The sequence below is a fragment of the Equus asinus genome, chromosome 11, assembly GCF_041296235.1.
Source record: "Equus asinus isolate D_3611 breed Donkey chromosome 11, EquAss-T2T_v2, whole genome shotgun sequence".
Classification (NCBI taxonomy): Eukaryota; Metazoa; Chordata; class Mammalia; order Perissodactyla; family Equidae; genus Equus; species Equus asinus.
This window is the reverse complement of record NC_091800.1, coordinates 55,834,009-55,855,702: the sequence shown is the minus strand read 5'-3', so window position 1 is coordinate 55,855,702 and position 21,694 is coordinate 55,834,009. Positions and strand designations below refer to the sequence as shown.

General features: G+C 33.8%; 1 protein-coding gene across 16 annotated transcripts in view; it reads left to right on the top strand.

The window, feature by feature from the left end:
- The window catches only part of RBM26 (RNA binding motif protein 26), an 87,756-nt gene that overhangs the window by 48,998 nt on the left and 17,064 nt on the right, over window positions 1-21,694 (top strand). For all 16 annotated transcript variants that reach the window (XR_011506616.1, XM_044779835.2, XM_014862932.3 and 13 more), the window contains 6 exons: window positions 7,004-7,129; window positions 7,483-7,557; window positions 9,015-9,182; window positions 10,812-10,916; window positions 14,263-14,457; window positions 17,145-17,231. Coding sequence is in view for 15 of the 16 variants with exons in the window: in XM_044779835.2 (XP_044635770.1) it covers window positions 7,004-7,129; window positions 7,483-7,557; window positions 9,015-9,182; window positions 10,812-10,916; window positions 14,263-14,457; window positions 17,145-17,231 (756 nt within the window). In the remaining variant the exon portion in view is untranslated. The remainder of the gene's footprint in view (window positions 1-7,003; window positions 7,130-7,482; window positions 7,558-9,014; window positions 9,183-10,811; window positions 10,917-14,262; window positions 14,458-17,144; window positions 17,232-21,694) is intronic.

Genomic DNA, 21,694 nt, shown 5'->3' with positions numbered 1-21,694 from the left:
AGTTTTATAATTGATCTGTACACTGTGAGTTACTGAGCTAGGACTGGAATCTGGGTCTCCTATTTCTAGCCCATGGGTCTTTCTGTTATGAAGATTACATAGGAAATTGACATCGTAGGTAAATAGATGATAAATGATATAGCTGAACTGCTCTTTTCACTGGTTCTTCAATGTATTGTTTTCCTTATTTACTGGGTTAAACTTTGGCAGTTCTAGAAATTTGAATCTGAATCTCATTCTCGATATGAGATATTTCTTTTGGGCACTTCAGCATTACTTCAGGTGTAACATGCCTAAAATGATTCATTATTTCCCACATAAATTAGTTTCTTCTTCTAACCACCTCTGGATGTGATAACCAATATTTTTCAAGTTGTGCAATCTAAAAGCCTTAGAGTCATTTACTTGTCTTTGTAGTTCACTTCTCTTTCTGTACCACCTTCAGTTGCCTAGCCTCGGGATGCAGTGTCATAGCTGGCATCCTCCTCTTCTAGTTTATACTGCCACCATCCTACTCTCAGACTTATTTTAATATTAATTCCTTGCAAAAACTGTTATTTCCTCAGCAAAATAACTTTGCTTGATCTTATAGCTCATCATACTTCAGTTTTTCTGGATCTTTTACCTCTGCTTTAGTCCTTCCTTTCTGCTCATTGTCCCTTGCTCTTCTGCATCTCTTTTTTTTTTTTGGTGGTGATTTTTCTGGAATGCCTCTCCCTCTGCCTAATTGAATTCTAGTCATTCTTTTAAAGATTGAAAATCACTCTGTCTCTATGAAGCCTTCAAATTTTTCCATATGATGCCCCCCTGCCTTTTCTCTGAATTTGTGTTGCGTGGTCTATGCTGCTAGTTTTAGCAGTATCTAAATATTTACTTTGATTAGGTTTATTTTCCTTGATAATAAGTAACTAAGGAATAAAAATGCAATATAAGATCTGATATACTTAACTATAGTCCTGAGCAGTTCTGGAGAGGTCTTTTAAAAACCTGATGATGTTTAGGATCTTTTTATGTCAGGATTTGAACTCTGAAATTGAAATGTACTAATTATAGTGTTTACAAGATTTTAGTATGTTTTGCTACTTTTTTCATTTTTTTAGCATGTTTTGCGTAGCTTTAGAGATACAAATTTGGAATTGATAGTATAAATTTACTACTACAGTTACCACTAAGTGAATTTGTGAAAAATCACTAATGGTAGTGGGCTATTTATGAAAAAAAACTACTCACTAAGTACTGTAAAGAATCTTTTAAGGAAAGAAATTATTTACAAGTATGTAACTTTAAGCCATCTTCAGTGACTTGTTTACAGAATATCATTTTATTTTTGCTTATTCTTTGTTGTTTCTGTTCTCCTACTCCATAGGGATTTTTGCTGCAGAATCCTTAGTGGTCAATGATTCAAAGAAGTCTTAGGGAGAATTAAAGAATGCTCCCCATGATTGAATATTATTTAAAAAATGTTTTTCTAATTGAAGGCAGAGGAAAACTCAAAACTAGTATCCACACAGTATCTTCTATCATTATTAAAGCAAATAAGTACACAAATGTAAAATTTTATCCCCTTCCTGTAAACAACACCCAGTAAATCCTTTAGTGATTCTTCTTTGTTCTAAGATTCTATTTTCATGAGAGGGCTGAGAGAGAGGAAACTTAAAACCTGATTGATACTGCTAAATATTAAGACATTGCAATAGCTATTGAATAGGTATTATTTGAGTAATCAGTGAAATGATGTTTGAGTGCCTCTCAAGAGATAGAATTATGAATAAAGGTGGCATTTGTATATACCACCCTGGTTAGTTTTTTAAAAAAGACTGTCCAAATTATCTTTCTAAAACCGTTTTAAATTCTAAGAAAGCAAGCTGATTAATTGGTTGAATATTTGATGTTTGTATGTCATATTAGTTTTAGGTAGAGTCATGCTTTGCACAACGATGTTTCAGTTAGCTAAGGACCGCATATATGACAATGGTCCTGTAGATTAGTACTGCATAGCCTAGGTGTGTAGTAGGCTATACCATCTAGGTTTGTGTAAGTACACTCTACGATGTTTGCACAATGATGAAATCACCTAATGACAACGTTTTTCAGAACATATCCCCATTGTTAAGCAACACATGACTGTATATCAAACTTATGATAAGGGGCTGGCTTGGTAGCATCCTGGTTAAGTTCAGTGCACTCTGCTTCGGCCACTCAGGTTCACAGTTTTGGATCCTGGACACGGATCTACACCACTCATCAAGCCATGCCTTGGTGGTGACCCACATACAAAATAGAGGAAAGATTGGCACAGGTGTGTTAGCTCAGGGCCAATCTTTCTCACCAGAAGAAAACAAAACACAACTTAGATATGGAATGCTACTCTTCCTTAGCAGTGTTTTTTTTTTGCAATCTAAAAATGTATCTTGGTCCCTTTGCGTGGTGATTAGTTAACATTGGTGCCGTGGAACTTTTAAAAGGGAAATTGTATGGTATAATTGAAGGAACATTGCATGTCATATAGAGATTTCAGCTGTTGATTTGGAAGCTGACGTTCTGTAAGATCCTGAGGAATTCTTATTCTCTCAGTTTCCTTAACGGTAAAATGCAGTCACTTAAGTAACACTTTGATTTTTAAATTTGTATTTTTTTTGCGTAATTTTGCTACTTTAAATATAAAGATTAAGGAAATTTATGATAATTTCCTTTCATAGTTATTATTGACTACTTTGGATTTTTTAATGTATTGGTCTCTGTCAGGATTATTACCTGGATTACTCAATCAGAATTATTACCAGGATTATTTTGCTTATAGAGGAGTATGATTTATGTAAAATTATTTGCTATGCTGAAACAATCTTACTATGGGAACCAAGCTGTTGTAACAAAAATTGATTACAGACTGTACACATTTTTCTTTGCTGTGAAAATATTTCTCTGCAAGATCTTTAATCTTTCTCTTTTAAACTATTTAGTATTCTTGAAAGAAATGAAACTATTAATCCCTGAAAATATTTTATAAATTTAACTTTAAAGTAAAATCTGGTTCTTGCTGGAATTCCCATTTTGTTAGGTTTTGCTATAGAAAATACATCTGGGTGCTGCTTTAAGAGAATATCATAAATGATATTTTTTAAAAAGATTATCTTTTTATTAGATAAATGTATAGATACCAGATTTATTAAAAAGATAATTATTTATTTAATATAAAAATTGACCATAGAGTGAGTATATTAATAAGCTTCTTACACATAACTCCTCAGATACTGTGTTTTTATTGCATCTAGGCAAGGCACTTCTGTTTTAGAAACCTGTGAGAGCTAGCTTATTTTGAGTGTGGCTATGAAGCATCATAACTCTGTTTGTTTTGTATTTGATTCCTACTTGGGCATTGGTTATTAAAAAATGATACTTGGATAACTTAATTCGTAACAATCTTCTTTTGTAGTAAGTAGTTTTTACAAAATACTTTTTCCTTTCATTCTTTTTCCATGAGAAAAATCTTTTTCTTTACAAGTACTAATAGTAGTTATAGCTGGTAATATTTTACATAGGAAATAAGATAAAGAGGTGTTAATGGATTGTAGCCTCTATCTTGTTAGGGAATGGCTTTTGTCTTGGAAAGTAAGAAGTATTAGTGATGTACATTTTAGCAGCAAAGCATGTGATACTTTTCAACTCCTCTTATGAATTCATCATACCTTTGATAGCAAAACTCACAGGAATATTACAAGAAAGGAAAGTTACAAGCCAATGTCTCATGAATGTAGACACAAAAATTCTAAACAAAATATTAGCAAATGTCCAGTGACAAGAAAAAGCTAATTCATCCTGGCCAGGTAGCATTTATTCCAAAAATGCAAAGTTGAGTTAACATTTGAAAATCAGTTTAATTCATACAATAACAGAATAAAAGGGGAGGAGGGCTGGGAAAAACAGAAAAAGCATATGATAAAATTCCTTAATTAGTCATATTAAATACTCTGCAAACTAGAAATAGAAAGAAACTTCCTTAATCTGACAAAGTATATCTGCAAAAAAAATCTTGAAGCTGACACACTCATTATTGAAATATTGAATGCTTTTCCTGAGATCAGGAATAACAAAGGATGTCTCCTCTCATCACTTCTTGTCAGAAGTGTAGGGCCTAACCAGTACAATAAGGCAAGAAAATGAAACAAATGTTATAAAGATTGGAAAGGAAGAAACAAAACTATATTTACTCACATATGGCATGATTATGTATGTAGAAAATCCAAAAGAATTCAAAAACAACTGCAATTAATAAGTGAATTCAGTAAAGTTGCTGGAAATAAGTGCCATATGTGAAAAAACAGCAACTGCAGAAACTTGTTGAAAAATAAAGAAGGTGTGGTTTGAAAGGCTACTGCCTATACTTTGATGGTGTTCTTGGAATTGTAGCATCTTTTCTGTTGGGTCTGCCACTTCCTTCTGTTGGTTTCATTTTTGACAGATTTTCTTCTCCTTTATCACAACTCTGTTCTCATCTTTTGAAAATACAGATGTCCCTTGCTATCCAGGCTCTTAACTGTGTAAGCTCTGGAACCAGATAAATTCAAATAGGGAGCAATATTTATAATCATACAGTTTATTGTTTCTAAGACATTTTATTTTCACATCTTAACACCTCTGAAGTCATGGGCTACATCTTATAGTTGCTGGTGTTTATGGTTATAATTGGCAGCCTTTTTTTCTTTAGTTAGGGGTGTATGCTAGTGTGTCTTGTGGTCACTGATGTCTTAAGCTCAATGAAATATGTTAGCTGATGTTCTTTTTATACAGAAGGAAGTTCCTGGATAAAACAAGGAAGTGAGATGCTTCTAGGAATAAGGAAGTCTTCTGATTCTTGTCGGATACTTTCATTCACTTTGAACCCAACACTCCTTGGTCTATTATCAAATGTTAATAATACTTTGAAAAGGAATGTTCCTTACTGACTGAAATTGGAGAGATGCTGAATTAAACAATTACTGTCAATGGATTTCTTTACTTTGGGCCTTCTTAGAACTTTTATGATACTATACATTTTGAAACTAGAAAGACAGGATTATGATGTTCATTGTTTCCAACTTAGTTGAGTATAGATATCTTTTTTGGGCACAACTTTTCAACTTGTTATGGAATCCTCATGGAAAATACAGTTTATGAAACACTCAAACTCTGTCTTTAGCAGATTATCTTGTGTTTTTCCCTTTATAAAGTTACAGTCTCATCTTTGTATAATCGTACAGTTTGGTATTGTTTGGTATAGTAAGGTAGCATGGAAAAAAATTTTCTCCAGAATTACAGAGAATTGTGACTGATAGACTAAAAACTGTCTATGCCCTGTTTTACTAAATGCATTTCATTATTTCCATTTCATTATTTGTTATTGATATCTGAGTATTAGTTTTCGTTATTGAAGAAAATTATCAAAGTTTGATGCACATCAAATATTGTAAAGAACCTTTATTTTCAAACATCAGTAGCACTCTGTGGAACCCGTATAAAGTATTCTAGGTTTTTATTTCATTTAGAAGCTAAAATATTCTTGAATAGTTTAGAATAGTGATGAATTGCCTAAACTTTGTGATGCTTCCTAATCTGATTTCATGATAGAAGATTAGAAAATAGTGTCCAAATTGCTACTTCTCTGATATACCTAGATATTTACATTTTAGGAGCTGAAAATAGGGCTCTTTTTCTCATTGATACTCTTCTGTTTGTGGAGTTCTTTTTAGTCTGTTAGGTCATGAACTCCTTTGAGAATTTGGAAACTATGTTTTTTCCTCTGGAAAGTTATGGTGTTCACACATGGTTTCCTATTTAGTTTTTGTAGCATTCATTGATCTCCCTGAAGGAATCCCTAGCCTCCTTTCTAAGAACCAGTAACCAACTACTCCATGGAACCTACAGCTTTGTGCTTTTGAAGGGTAAAAAGGCAGCCTGTATACTTTTATTTTCTTGAATTGACCCTTGTGTAGAAAAGGTGGTCCACTCTTGATCTATCATCATTTCATTTCAATTTAGTGCAAAAATGTTTATTGAGTATTTACTGTGTGTCCTAGCACTGTTCTACGTATTGAAGATACAACAATGAGCCAGGCAGAAAATCCCTACCCTCATGGAATGAATTTTTGGTTTTGTGAGGACATTAGACACTATCAAGTTGAACTTTCTAATTTTCTAGAGAAGCAAACTGTGAGGCCAAGAAAGGTGTCTGAACTTACCCGGAGTCTCATAATTAGTTGGTAGCAATGTTTAGGTACTGGAAGAGGCATAAAGTGGAGAAAAACAGTTTTTGTTTCCAGGCCCTAACAGTGTAGACAGAGAGAGAAACATAAATTAATATATCATCAGGTCATTTTTATTACATCTTTTAATAGCTGTAGGAATAAAATTTCATGGAAGGACCTGGGCAGAAGAAATAAATGATTAAGGCTTTATGGAGGTCTTGACTAGTTGTGCTGAACCTGAGCTGGGTTTAAGAGAATAAGGTCACTTAAAATAGAAGGAGCAATGATAGAAAAGGAATGGAGAAAGAGAGCAATAAGGTTAATTTCAGAACTTTAAATTGCAGATGATCATGTTAAATTGCTTGAGGGAAAGCATCAGGTTTTCTCCTGTGCCATGCTCTTGTGTACAGTTTTTGCTTTAGTCACTAGGAATGCTAGTAAATGTATTCAGCAACTAATATTTTCTCAGTGATAGAGTAATAGCAATGTTTTTTCTTGAAGTATTTATATGCTTTTTTGCTTTTTTTATTCCTATATGTATGTGATGTTAATTTAAAATTTTTTATTTATAGCTTATCCTTCATTCATACCCTTTCAAATCACTAAATGTGATTTAGTTACTATATATATACACACACACACACACACACACACACAATACATTTAGTTCAATATATTGAATTTTGACAGAAGTGCTTTAAAGTTGAGTTTTATAGAAAATAGGACTTAGAAAATGGTGAATACTTGCTACATTGTTTAAGAAATTGATTTTATATTGGTAGGTGTTGTCTACATCTACTGGCCTAACAAAAACGGTGTATAATCCAGCTGCTTTGAAGGCTGCACAAAAAACTTTACTTGTTTCCACCTCTGCAGTTGATAATAATGAAGCACAGAAAAAAAAACAGGTAAGTACACCTAGTAGTGTACAAATTTTGCATGTCAGAAAGCTTTTCTGCGTGTATGTCTTTTCAGTGCTTATCACAAAATAGAAAAGAAAAGTGTATGTTGGCAGCCACTAAACTTTCACTTTCCTTAGTGTAGCAATAAATATTAATTTTTTTCTTGAAATGAAAGGTTCTCTTCATTGATATTTGAAACTTGCGTACATATTTAAGTTTTACATAGCAAAACTTTGCATTTAGTTTTTTGTTGCCGAGCTTCTGCAGTTACCACTGTTTCTCTTATCTTAAATAATTTTGTTTATCGGAAAAATAAACAGTAAAAATATCCTAATGATATTTTTGATTCCTTTCTCTAGGAGGCATTGAAACTACAGCAGGATGTAAGGAAAAGGAAACAAGAAATTTTAGAGAAGCACATTGAAACGCAGAAGGTAAAATATTAAAGTTAGATTTGGCAAAATACATTTTTAACTGTTATAGTTTTGAGTGAATTTAATCTTACACTATATAGATAGTCCTGAGAAACATTTATTCTAATTGATAATGATAAAACTGAAGTGTTTATCAATGATAATGTGTGTATCAGTCGATAATGTATTGGGGATGAAGAGCATACATTAAATGGTGGACTAGGAATAAGAGTAGTTTAAATGGAACTGTGGTTTTAGTTTAAATGGAACTGTGATTATCAACTTGAAATGAAAATAAGGCGTATTTATCTAGGTATGTTGCTGCACGGTATTTTGTTCAAAAGATAGTAAAATAGAACCATATTCTCAATGTTGAGATACATACCTATTTTAAGTTGGCTTGGGATCCTCTAGTACTCTGTTCTCCACTACAGTAGCTAAAAGCCACATCTGACGGTTGACTACTTGAAACGTGTCTAGTCCAAATTGAGATGTGCTGTAAGTGTAAAATATATACAAGATTTCGAAGACATAGTATGAAGAAAAAAAGTGAAATATCTCAATAGTTTTTGTTGAAATGTACCATTTTGGATATATTGGGTTAAATAGGATATATTATTAAATTAGTTTTACTGTTTCCTTTTTTATCTTTTTAATGTGGCTGCTAGCAAATTAAAAATTACTTGTGTGGCTTGCATTATTTCTTTTGTATGGTGTTGCTCTAGTTTATCACATTCAATCGGTGTCACTAATTGATTATGTCTGGTAATAAAGCTTATAACATCTTAAAATATTGAAAATACAGACACTTTTTACATTTTGGTTTAAAATGTAATGTCTTTTCTAATTTAAAGATACAGACAAATCACAATGCTTTACACCAAAAACTGAAACCATCTTCACTCAGAGAAGCTATAATACTGTGTGGTGTCTTCCACCCCACATTACCTTGTTTATCTCCTTGTTTCCTCTCCATCTTGAGGATATCATTCCTAGGCTAGTCAATTAGCATTCCTTGTGACAAAGAAAGTAATTAAACATTCCGTTTTTCTAGTATCTCATTATATGAAGGGAACCATAACACTTTTCCTCTTTTTCTTTCTGAGATACACTACCTTTGAAATGGGCATACTAAGAGGCAGTGATATCAGCAAATGAATTAGAAAGTAATAAAATTGTTGATAATATTTTAAATTGGTAACTTTTCAGAGATTGAATTGAATTTCTTATGGTTGTGTGCTCTGAACTTATGTTCTGAGACCTACGTAGTAATACAGTTCTTCACAAAGTAAACCAAAATTAAGACTTGGATTGAGATAGCATCACCAAATCTGTTATTCTGCTCTGTTAGTGGTTGTAAGCCTTGTCGTGAATACATAAACTAAAGATAGCATTTATTTTTATATTTACTTTGCTGTGTTTGCTTTGTTAATAATAGTAAGAATAAATATATTTTTCTCTTTTTAAAAATTTGGCAGATGTTAATTTCAAAACTGGAGAAAAACAAAGCAATGAAGTCTGAAGATAAAGCAGAAATAATGAAAACTTTAGAGGTTTTGACAAAAAATATTACTAAGTTGAAAGATGAGGTCAAAGCTGTCTCTCCTGGACGCTGTCTTCCAAAAAGTATAAAAACCAAAACTCAGGTATTTTGATTTGTGTTATTATTCATGTTATTGCTTATTAAAAAAAAATTTTAAAACTACGTCTTTAAGATTCAGTTTTCTTTTTAGGTAATATCCTTTGCTCAGAATCCAACCGTTGTGTGCTGTCATTCTCCCCCTCCTTATTAATAAGTAAATAAACACAAACAAGCAGACTCTGCTAATCTTTTGAATCCTGTGTAATACAGTTGGAAAGTCAGTAATTAGAGTAGTTGTAGATAATCTTGAAAAGGTAGGATGAGGACAAAATGATATAGGTGCTTGAATGCTTGACTGAGGAGTTTGAGCTTTATTTTTTAAGAAGTTGTTGGTATAAAAGGTTAACGAACAGAGAGGTAACATTATGACAGCACTGTACAGAATGAATTGATTGATGGGGGAAAATTCAGGTAGATTAACCTGTTAGCTACAAATAAGTGAGCAAGATAATTTCAGGTGGTAAAAAGTAATTTAAAAAAACAGAGTTATACAATGTTTATACTTTGTGTGTGTATATATATGTAAAATCATGAGTTCATATTGATATTTGTGATTCTAATCCAACACCACAGAATTCTTCCTTTCCTTCTCTTATTCCATGTTTTATCTCCCTGTTCCCGTAATGACAACTTGGTTCTCACTAGCATCAGTACACTACTCATTTGCATAGTCCTGTAATACATTCCAGATAGTTCCAGAATTGCTACAATACCACTTCCAACAACTAACTAAATATAAAATTCAGAATTTTTTTGCATTTTTTACAACCTCACAATATATTCCACCAAGGGAATAGAGTCAGAACTGAGGTCTAGGGTTACGTTTTTTCTTTTGTCAAGTTATGTTATCAATTTGATAAAGTTAGGTGTATTTCTATTTGTATTCACTTTTAGATCCTGCTCCCCCTCGTTGCTCATTTAATTTTATTTTTTGAATAAGTAAAACATTAACATGATTCAAAAGCTAAACTATAGGGGCTGGCCCAGTGGTGCAGCGGTTAAATTCGCGTGTTCCGCTTCGGCAGCCCGGGGTTCACCAGTTCGGATCCATCCTGTGGTAGGCGTCCCACATATAACGTAGAGGAAGCTGGGCACAGATGTTGGTTCAGCGCCAGTCTTCCTCAGCAAAAAGGGGAGGTTTGGCAGCAGATGTTAGCTCAGGGCTAATCTTAAAAAAAAAAAGTTAAACTATATAAAAGGACATACATAGAACACCTTTCTCCTTTGATCCCTGACAATCTTTCTCCACTCTTTTCTCCTTCTTGGTGTGTGTGTGTATTCTTCCTTACATAAAAGCATACTATATATTGCTTATTAACACCTTGGTTTTTTGTTTTTCTTTCCACAGTTATTTCCTGAAAATTACTCCCTATCGGTCCATAAAAATCTCACTCTGGCTTCTGTAAGGAAAATGAGTTATAGGGAAATCTGTGGAAATAGGAACAAGTTAGGAAGCTGTTGTTAGTAGTGTAGATGAGAGGTGATTGATGGCTTGTACTAGGCTGCTAGGCCTGGAGATAGAGAAGAAATATATGGATTAAATGGGAATGTGTCAAAATCCTTTGTGAAAAAGTTTTGTATAGATGCAGGACATTAATTATTGTCACTTAAAATATTAATTACTATTTTCTAGATGCAGAAAGAATTGCTTGACACAGAACTGGATTTATATAAGAAGATGCAAGCTGGAGAAGAAGTCACTGAGCTTAGGAGAAAGTATACAGAATTACAGCTGGAAGTATGTTTCATCCCAACTACACAGTATGCTAAAGAGGAGCAGATATAGTTGTGGTGGTTAATTTGAAAATCTCTTCTCATTCTAGTCATCAGTTAGTCTCTGGCATACGTATTGGGAGTTGATATAGGAAGGAGGAAAGACGCTAACAAATTTTTCAGAGCTCATAGAGAAAATCTGGTGTTTACTGAGGGGTGGCAGCGGTTTTACCTATACACCTAAGTCCCTCTGCTTCTAGTGAATTTTGTTCCTTTTCTGTTTTTGATCTGTCCTTCTCCCTGGGACCAAAATCATTAAAAGCTTTTCAGGTATTTTTATGGTGATATTCTGCACAAATATAGGCATATTATATTGTCTATAAGGATCAGATTTTTCAGTAGTAGAACTATGTTGAAGAACATGCTTACTTCAGTTTTGCCTATAGGTGGTGCTGTGGATGTTTATAAAAGAGAAAATAAACTTTCTTATAATTTAGAAATTCTTATAAGAATCTCCTAGTGAAGTTGATCCCTGTACATGAGAATTTTTAACATTTAGCAAAAAAGATGTGTGAAAATCAGGATTACATTTTGAAGTACAAAGACTTTAATGTCATTAATGTAGTTGGTACTTGTTTATATTTATCATTGTTTGGTGCCACAACTTAAGTTCTTTTATTTTAGATTATTACTTTTCCTTAATCTGAGAATAATGTTTTTTTCTAAATTTGTTAGCATCTTGATCATTTTTTTCTGACTTGGTACAAATCTATATTGAGTACTGGCATCCAGGTATTAAAATCTTGACATTTAGCAGTCACTGTGCTTGTCTTAAGGCTCTATCTTGTAACAGTCATAGGAAACTAGGATGGTGTCCTAAACCTGGATGTATTTTGCCTTCTCTGGAAACTTGATATGGTTGCCAGTGTCTCTTGCTCAAGATAACAGGTTTTGAAAAAAGATAGATTTCTTTTATGTTAATATAGAAATTGTGTTTTCCCCATTCTGGAGATTCATGCCTGTTTTGGTGGGACTTAAGAAAAACCAAATTGTCATCTTAAAAATTTTGACCCATAGTTTTAGCAGATAAATAATATAATATTAATATTCTTTATTAGTCCATGTTTTGATTCTTTATCACTGAATGGCGTTTTCTGTTTTTCTTTTATGATGGCTAAACTTTCATTTGTAGTTATTGTTAGTATATTTTACAGTACAATAAGTATTCCCCAGAATGTGTTTATTCACCACACCAATTCCATTTTTTCTTAATAGGTATTAGTGAAAAAATCTTCTGAGGCCAAATTTGGAAAAGGTTATATTAAACATGTTTTTTGACTATAGGATTTCTTAGAGACTTTTAATTTGTAAATATCCAAAAATACATATTAAATATTCAGTATTGCTCAGACTTGGTCCATGGACTCCCATTTTCAAGGAGCATTTTGAGACATTAATGTTCCTCAGAGCCTGCTTTTGTGTATGCTACTCTATTATTAACATTAATCCTTGACCTCTGAAGTTTATTATTTGGATTTTAGATGATTATTTTAGCTAAGGTTAAGATTGTCTTAAGAAAAACTGAAGTATTATACTTGTAGAGATTTGACAGTGGCGCCTACTTGACATTTTCGCTTGGATGTCTTGTATCCTCAGACTCAGCATGTGCAAAATTGTGGTTATTTTACCCAGAAATTCCATCTCCACAATTACACAAAGCAGAAATCCAGTAGTCTTCATTGATGCTTCTTTCTTCAGTATCCATGTCCAATTAATTTTGAAGTTTTAGATGTGTTACTCCCAAATATATCTTAAATGTGTTTACTTCTTTCTGTCTCCATTGCTACCACTATAGACTAAGCTTTCATCTTCAGTTGCTGGTACTACTGTAATATCCTACTGACTAGTTTCCCAGCTTGTTCTCATCTTCTTTCTACTCTGTTCTTAAAACTCTAGCCAGAATAACATTTTAAACACTGATCTGATTACATCACTCTACTTCTCTGCTTAAAATTTTTAATTGATTTTCATGGCTCTTGGGATCAAAATCAAAATCTATAATATGGTCCTTAAAGTTGTTCATGATCTGGCTCTGCCTATCTCTCCAGCCTCATCTCTCTGTTTCACGTGGTCCAACTGCACTGGATGTTGTTCATTCTTTGAAGTAGTACCATGTTCCTTTCAACCTTGTTTCCTTTGTTCATGCTGTACCCCCCACCCCTCACCCTTTTATTCTTTGTTCCTTCTTTGATTCACTGAACAAATAGTAAGTATCTACAATCTGCCAGTTACTATTATAGGTACTGGGGATAAAGAACAGAGTACAACAGGGAAAAAAATCCTCATGGGACTTTCATTCTAGTAGTTTATTCATTGCAGATCCTTAATGTTCTGTTCAAATTCTTTAAGTAAAGCATTTCGTCACTTTTTGAGTCACTTTTTAATATAATTAAATAACTTGGTTGCTTCATGTCTCTTTATTCCTCTAGGATTTGAGTTTCATTAGGGTAAGACTTGCACACAGGAAGTGCTCGTTAAATATTTGTGGAATGAAGGAATAGTATGCTATTCATATAGAGTGATATGGGGGAGTATAAGTGACTATGCTACATTGGTTGTATAATGATAATGATGTTAGTGTAAGTGATCAAAATGCTGAGTTTGAGATGTGTATCTACACAAGTCAACAAACAATTAGAAACAATGTATTTGAAAGTCATAACTGGGGCCAGCCCTGTGGCCTGATGGTTAAGTTTGGCATGCTCTGCTTTGGTGGCCTGGGTTCAGTTCCCAACGTGGACCTACACTACTCCTCTGTGGCCATGCTGTCATGGAGACCCACATACAAACTAGAGGAAGACTGGTACAGGTGTTAGCTCAGGGTGAATCTTCCTCAAACACAAGGAGGAAGATTGGCAGCAGATGTTAGCTCAGGGCCAATCTTCCTCAGAAAAACAAAAAAAAAGAAAGTCATAACTTGAAAAATACATTTACTGTGTTTGTAGGTATTATGTATCTGTATTAAACTGACATCTGACGTAGCACCTAACATTGTGTATTATTGGAAATCAGGAATTGCTTGTCCTTTTGTGATATAGTCTCATGTCTTAGGGAATGAGAACTTAGAAAAAGGCACATTTAGTAATTTCAAAACATTGCTTAAACTGTTATTTTCTTTTCTAATTTCATTAGCTACTTAAATTTGCTTTCACTTAAAAACTAAAACTTCAACTTAAATTATGAGAATGTTTTATATGGCATTATTTGAATATGATGTCCAATTGTATAAAAGTTTGACTTATCTGATAGAGTATAACACTTGGCTTGTGTTAGTAATGGTGATGTTTACCCTGTTGTCTGGTGTCTTCTAGGCTGCAAAACGAGGGATTCTTTCATCTGGTCGTGGTAGAGGAATTCATTCAAGAGGTCGAGGTGCAGTTCATGGCCGAGGCAGGGGTCGAGGTCGAGGTGTGCCTGGTCACGCTGTGGTGGATCACCGTCCCAGGGCGTTGGAGATTTCTGCATTTACAGAGAGTGATAGAGAAGATCTTCTTCCTCATTTTGCGGTACTTTCTTACTGCTCAACCAAACAAATATTGATAACCATTGTTGAGGATAATGGATAAGGGGAAATTGTGAAAATGATAGGAGTAATTTAAACCCATTAATCTGACCAAGGGGTTTGATTAATATATAATAATCTTTTGTTAATTATTATTTTAAATAGAGCTGCAGGGGTTTTTTGTTATTTTATTATCTCAAAGAAAGGATACTATTCTTACACTTAGTAGGCCTTCAGATATTGTGAAATGAATGATTTAAACTTTACTGTTTCAGAGAGGGAAGTCTTATAGTTTCATCTGACATTAACTTTTAAGGAAAGATTTAACACTTTGCACCATCCAGGTTTTATTTTTCTCTTAAGGTGGAATTGTATTTAAAACTGTATTCTTGATCTAGCTGACCTAGCAGTGAAACATGACAAAATTTTGGTATATAATCTTGAAATTGCTCTAGTCAGTGCCAGGCTATAGTTAAAGGGAGTCAGTCTAAAGGTAATAGACCAACCTATGAGAAAACAGAATGGGATTCTAGTCTCTGCTAGTCCATTATCGACTTGGACCTCTGGTATCTGTTGGGCTCATGTGCAGAGAGGAGATTATATCTGCCTACAGGCCTTTTCAACTTAAATCTTGTGATTCTTAGTGGTATCTCAAAGGTTGGTTACTAAGCATCAATCTTGCCCTCAGCATTATAGTAATTGCTCTGGAGATAGGAAGGAAATAACCAGTTCTTTACCTTTAAGAATTTTGCATATATGGGTTTAACACAAGCCAGTTAAAGTAAACTACAAACATAATTTTTAATCAAGTTAAATTTATTAAAAACTGTAAGTACTTCAGTAACTTGGAGAAGTAAGGCTTGTGATGGAAAAAGAACAATAGAGGCAAGTTTCACGAGGTAATAAAACTGGAGCTTAGATGTTGGAGTATAGTTAAGTTTATAGATAGGTTCACAAATCACTTAACCTTTTGAAAATTCAGATTTAAATGTTTAACAATCATTTTCCAGGCTGTTAATAGCAGGACATAGGGCGGTATTGACAGAAATGGTATATGTTTAAGAAATAACTGAAATGATTAATATTTAAGGATGAGGAGTCTGGAAAGTCCTATGCTTGATGACTTCAAAGGGAGAAAGAAAGGAATCAGAACTAGAGAGGAGCTTGGAGATAATCTAGCCCAATTCTTCCCTGCTATGCACCCCACTTCCACACCCTTTACAAGTGGAAGGAGATCCAGATAACTTACATGTGTTGCATATAGTTATACAGCTAATCAGGAAACTAGCAAAGAATATGCCAAAATAATCCAAACTAACAAGGTGAGTTTGTTATGAATGTGTTTTGGTGAGACTAAGATGATTTTGGTTTTATAAACATTCAGAGGCTCTAAATGGAGATTCTTGCATGCATTTGAAGACTCAGACTCCTCTCAAACTTAGTTGTGGTAATACACATTTAAAAATTGTCAGTCTTTAAGAGTGTGGCTTTAAAGTTCAGCATCTCTGTCTCAACGTGTGATTTGAACATATGACAGGTATCAGAGAAAAAAACCCAGGTTATTAAGGGACTATTGACTATTATAAATTGTGATTAACAAAATGCTTTCTTTCATTTATCCACTGGGACCAGTATTGGTAGTAATAAAAATTACAGCTAAAACTTAATAGAGCACTTATTTTGGGTCAGATGTTATTCTGAGTGTCTTGCATAACTCATTATATTATGAGTTATTCTGACAACTCTATGAGGTGGGTATCTCTATTAGGCCTATTGTAGAGATGAGGAAAATGAAGCGTGAAGAGATTAAGTAACTTGTTCAAATTTACACACCTAGTAACTGACAGAGTTGGGATCTGATTGATTCTAGAGTCCATTCTTTTTACTATACTCTACAGAATTTCTGTATGGAGTCTGTGTGTGTGTGTGTGTTTAATGAGATTGTCTTATAATTTTATTTTTGGGTGGGAAAGAAGGAATGTGGTAGTCATGATTTATAAAGGACTAGAATTTTATGTGATAAATGTTGCTATTTGTAGACAAATCCTTCTACACATGGAAAAAATAAAATCTGACAAGCCAGAAACAAGCATAATTTAGTGTGTTTAGCTTTTAAATGTCCTAAAAGAGTGTGTGATCTAGTGGAGTGTACAGTAAGAGTGAAAGCAGGGTCAGTTAGAATGTTAGACTTTTGGATTAAAAGACCTGGACTCTCATCCTAGTAATTACTTTGGGACAATTACTAAACTTCTCTGACTCCCTCCCCCCACACCCCCATCTTTAAATTGATAACGATACAAAAATTCATCAGATGTTCTGAGGATTAAATATTCTGCTTTAGAAAGTATTTATTGGCATATTCTGGGGTCGGAATAGTGAGTATAAAAGGAAGGGCAATAAGGAAACTCAGTCTTTGACCATTGTTTCCTTTATTTAAAGAATAGTTCAATCAAATAGAAGTTTTTCTAATTCAAAAAGTGTAGCATTGTAAGTAATATTGGAAGATAGGACCTTCCTTTATCTTATAATATCAAGTACTAAGGTGAATTAGGCACCATTGTTTTCTCTTAATCATCATGAATTGTTATGTATTCTGGGTTATATTTGTTGGTATTTTAATATTTTAAAAACCGTTAGGATTTTGGATTTTCAAAATATTTATTTGGAGGAAATACTTTTTTTAATTTAAAGCAATATGGTGAAATTGAAGATTGTCAGATTGATGACTCTTCGCTTCATGCAGTAATTACATTCAAGACAAGAGCAGAAGCTGAAGCAGTAAGTATTACAAGTAATTTATTGAAAATTCAGATTTAAATGTTTTATAAATATTGCTTTTAAGTTTTTAGTGTAATTGATTATTTTTAACTTACTAAATAACTACACTTTGACAGTAAATAGACCATATGAAGTGCAATTCATGGCCACAAAGAATTTCCTAAAACGGGCAATTCTGTATATAACATGATATAATTAGAATATATGGTTAGTCACCAAGTTAAATGTCAAGTTGTATTGTCTTGAGACAACAGGAATTTTCCTTTCTTTCTCCTTCACAGGAGGTAGGGTCACCTTTCTTTTCATCATCCTTTTCTCAGCTGGCCTAGAATAAGGTCTGCTTTGGCAGAATGAGTGGTGAGGGATGAGGTAGAAGCTGAGATGTAATTCTGCTGCTTGCCCTTCTTAACCATCCCTCATCTGCTGCTTCCTAGTACGAGGGGGCTGAACTCTAAGGAAGTGACCCTGGCTCAGCATTCTCCCACCCATGCTTCTACAACTTTTTGCCCAAGACATGATATATAGCTCTAGCTTTTAAGGTCCTTATAGTTGTCTTAACTATGTATCTCTAGTTGTCTTTCCAAAGGATGACCAGAAGTATATGCAACCTTGTTTTCATCTGAGTTTAAAAGATTAAAAAAGGGAAAATGAGTGTGAGGTGGGGGGATTCATAGGAACCTTTTTAGCCCTGTGTGTTCTTTCTTTAGGATTGTAGAGAAATAGACATACCATTTTATCCTTGGAAAAATGCATTAAGAATTCCAAACAGTTAACCTAATGTGCGTGGGTGAGTGGGATGCTTTTCAGAAGTTTTAAGTTGATTGTGGTCTAAATAAGTTTTGGAAAAAACCTCCTAAATTGATTTATCCCGTTTGTAGTGAATACTCCCTGCCAGCACAATGGTCCATTGCTGGGGGTTTCCCTGGTATGAGTTGCTCTTGGAGCATTGTAACCAGTAGAAGACTGTGGGTCTGCTAAGTCTTAGAACAGTGTTCAGCTGGGACCCTGGAATAACCTAATTTTGAGGTTAGCAAAGGTGGTGGTGGATAGTTTTATAGAATAGTGATTCCTGATCCTAGAGTTCTATTTATTTAAAATCTAATTTTGAATAATCTTTCATTTAAAGATCTTTGTGAAAGTAAAAAGTAATTTATAATTGATGTGAGTTTAAAGCGTTCTTATAAACGTGTGTGTGTATGTTATAGTGAAAAAAATAGATCTCTGATCAAGTTTTTCTCTCAAGGGTATCTTTGAGTACAAGTTTAAGAATGATGGTTTCAGTGACAGTTTTTTTGTTTTGTTTTTTTGAGGAAGATTAGCCCTGAGCTAACTGCTGCCAATCCTCCTCTTTTTGCTGAGGAAGACTGGCCCTGAGCTAACATCCATGCCCATCTTTCTCTACTTTATATGTGGGACGCCTACCACAGCATGGCGTGCCAGGTGGTGCCATGTCCGCACCCGGGATCCAAACCGGCGAACCCCAGGCCGCCGAAGTGGAACGTGCACACTTAACCGCTGCACCACCGGACCAGCCCCTCAGTGACAGTTTTCAATGCAATATTAGATAGGTAGCTTGAGTACCATCTCTTTATGTTGTCTTTATTTTCTAGGAAGTAGTCCTTATAAAACATTGATAGTTGTTATTGTATAAATGGTTAAAATATTACCAAGTTTGTGGATTTAGTGAGAACTTTAAAATATATATAAAAAATATATATACTACTTCTCCCTGCCTCTTAAGTAATTTTTGGAAGTTTTGTTCATGGTAAACCCTACTGACATAACCTTTCTTGGATGTTTTTCTACCTGAGATAGGTATTTTTTAATATATTTTTATACAATGTATATATTTTGCAAAGTGCAGTGCAAACAATTCAAAAGACCAGAGATTCATGTGTAAAAAAACTTTAACACTGAATTATATGAAGGTTGAATAAGTGACAAAATAACTTAGGTCAAGTTAGATTTGATGAGAGTTACCTTTTCAGGGTAAATATCATTTTAGTTGGATTTACTTAGTAGGCTAAAGGAACAACTACCATTGTTATGAAAAACATTTGTTAAGCCATAAATATTTCCTTAAGCCAAGAAATTTCTTAAAAGTTTTGTAACGTTCTATTTTAGAAAAGAATAGAAAATTAAATTGAAGCTTGTCTTATAAACGTAGGGTATAGGCTAAAGCAGTGGTTTTCAAACTTCTGGATTTCAGGGAACATTAGCTTTAGGAATTTAAAAATTAATATGTTTGACATAGGAGTGCTAATTTTTAATTTTCTCAAGAAAGAATGCTTAAAAAGTACAAAAAAGATTGCTGTAAACCCTCACCATCGTTGTAAAATAAAGGAAATGTTAACACCAAAAATGTAGAGGGATGTAAACTCAAGATAAACCATATGTCTTACCAAGAAAAGAAAATTGTCAACCTTTGCTAATGTTGATTTCCAAATATTTCGTTGTTATCTTCTGATCCATTGTCCTGGATGACTGAATGACTTTCCCTTTACTTTCTATAATCAATGGATGCATAGTATTTCAAAATGAAAGTACGGGAATAAGGTAATTGAGGCATTCAAATGTGTCTGGAATGAGAGAAATTTTCCCAGGAAAGAGATTGAAGTATTTTAAGGAATAAATAATATAAACAGAACACTTTTAAATTAGGTTAAGATGGTATGGTTTGACTCTGGTTAGTTAGAAGATGCTTCTTACTGCTTTATTTTCTGTTTGTCTGTCACCCCACTGTACTAAAGTTGGATAAGTACCCAAAAAGGACAGAAAAAGTAACCTCTTCCCATGGCTGGTTATTAATGTTATTTTTCCTACTCTGAATTGTTCCTATACCTTTGTAAGAAACCAGGATCTACTTTCAGAATAGAGACAGTTAAGTTCCTATTTTATAAGAATCAGTCCCAAAGATTAAATTCTACAGTCCCAAACTCAAAGCTATATAGCTATTTATATCGAAAGGAAAGAGAATCTTGTTCTACTAGTGCATTTTTGACCCCATGCCTCAACTCCCAGTAGTTGTTAGGATTCACTGTTTGAAAACTTGTAAGGTACTTAGAACAGTGCCTTGGATATAGTACGCATTCTTAATGTTATCTATTCTTAATATTATTGTTGTGGGTTTTTTGTCCAGAGTGAGGAATGATTAGTAAATCAATGAAACTGAATAGATCAAGATGGAGTAAATGATTTCAAAACTCTCCTTCTTTAGACCTGAAGTTTGAAGCACAAAATTGGGTTCATAGAGGATAGTGCAGCATCAACAGTCAGAAGTTGATGGGGCTGACTGAGTAAATGGTAAATTTATAGCAAGAGCAATATGTATAAGTGGATTCAATTAAGAGAAATCAAATCATGTACATAGTAGAGGCTTTGCGTACGTTTTTAGTGATTTACTTAATTGTTACTAAGTGCTGTTATGTGATATGGGCACTGTACTACCAGAATTAGTAAATCTGTTCCTGAAGCTTGTGAGAAAGTGGCTGTGAGGCTTGAACTCAGGAGTTAAAGAAATCAAAGTGTTTCCCTATAAGGTCTAAAAATTAGATTTTAATTGTTGTTTTTGGGGTCCTTTAATCTAACTCCTACCTAAACATTGTATACTGTGGTTATTACAAACATTAGTAAACTTGCTTCTAGCATTCTTTTATAAATTAGTTTTATCATTGTGGTTACTAAAACTGTAAGATACACTAGGATTGCAGCCTTAACTCTTCTGACCTTAGGTCAGTTTTTCTCACACTGTTTTTACAGAACATTGTTTCTACATGAGCTCCCTTAACAAAAGATTCTCTTGTCAGATTTGTGAAAAGCTGCGTTTTGTATATTCCATTCAGAATCACAATCTAAATGACTTGAAAAGTCGGAAGGTAGACACTCCTGCTTAATTTTGCTTAACTCGGCTTTTTCTGAGTGTTAGTTGTTTCCAGAACCATTTTCCATGTAAGACATGGAACCCACCTCATAATGACTTTTCATACTTTTTTCTTCCTCCTTATTTGTCAGATCTTCAGCCTTTTTTTCCTTCTGGGGTGTGTGTGTGTGTGTGTGTGTTGTGTGCCTGCTTTCCTTAGTTCCTAATTTGCTGCCAACTTTGAGTGACTGTGTACAAGAATAAGTAGGCAAAGGGCTAGGGCAAGTCTATGAATAAAATGCTTCAGCTTTTAAACAGACTTTTTGTTTCACCTCATAGCATAGAAATTAGAATTGTAAAATGAACCCCCGTATGCTTATCATTGAGCTTTAGCAATTATCTACCTATGGCCAATCTTACTTTTTATATCCCACCCACTACAACGTTCCACTCCCTATTTTAAAGCCATTCCCAGTCATCGTATCATTTCGTCTGTAGACATTTCAGTGTGTGTCTCTCACTCAGTGTTAGAACCTTAAAAAAGTAAAATGTAATACTGTATCACACCTAAAGATGATTGATATTTCCTAAATATTATCAAATA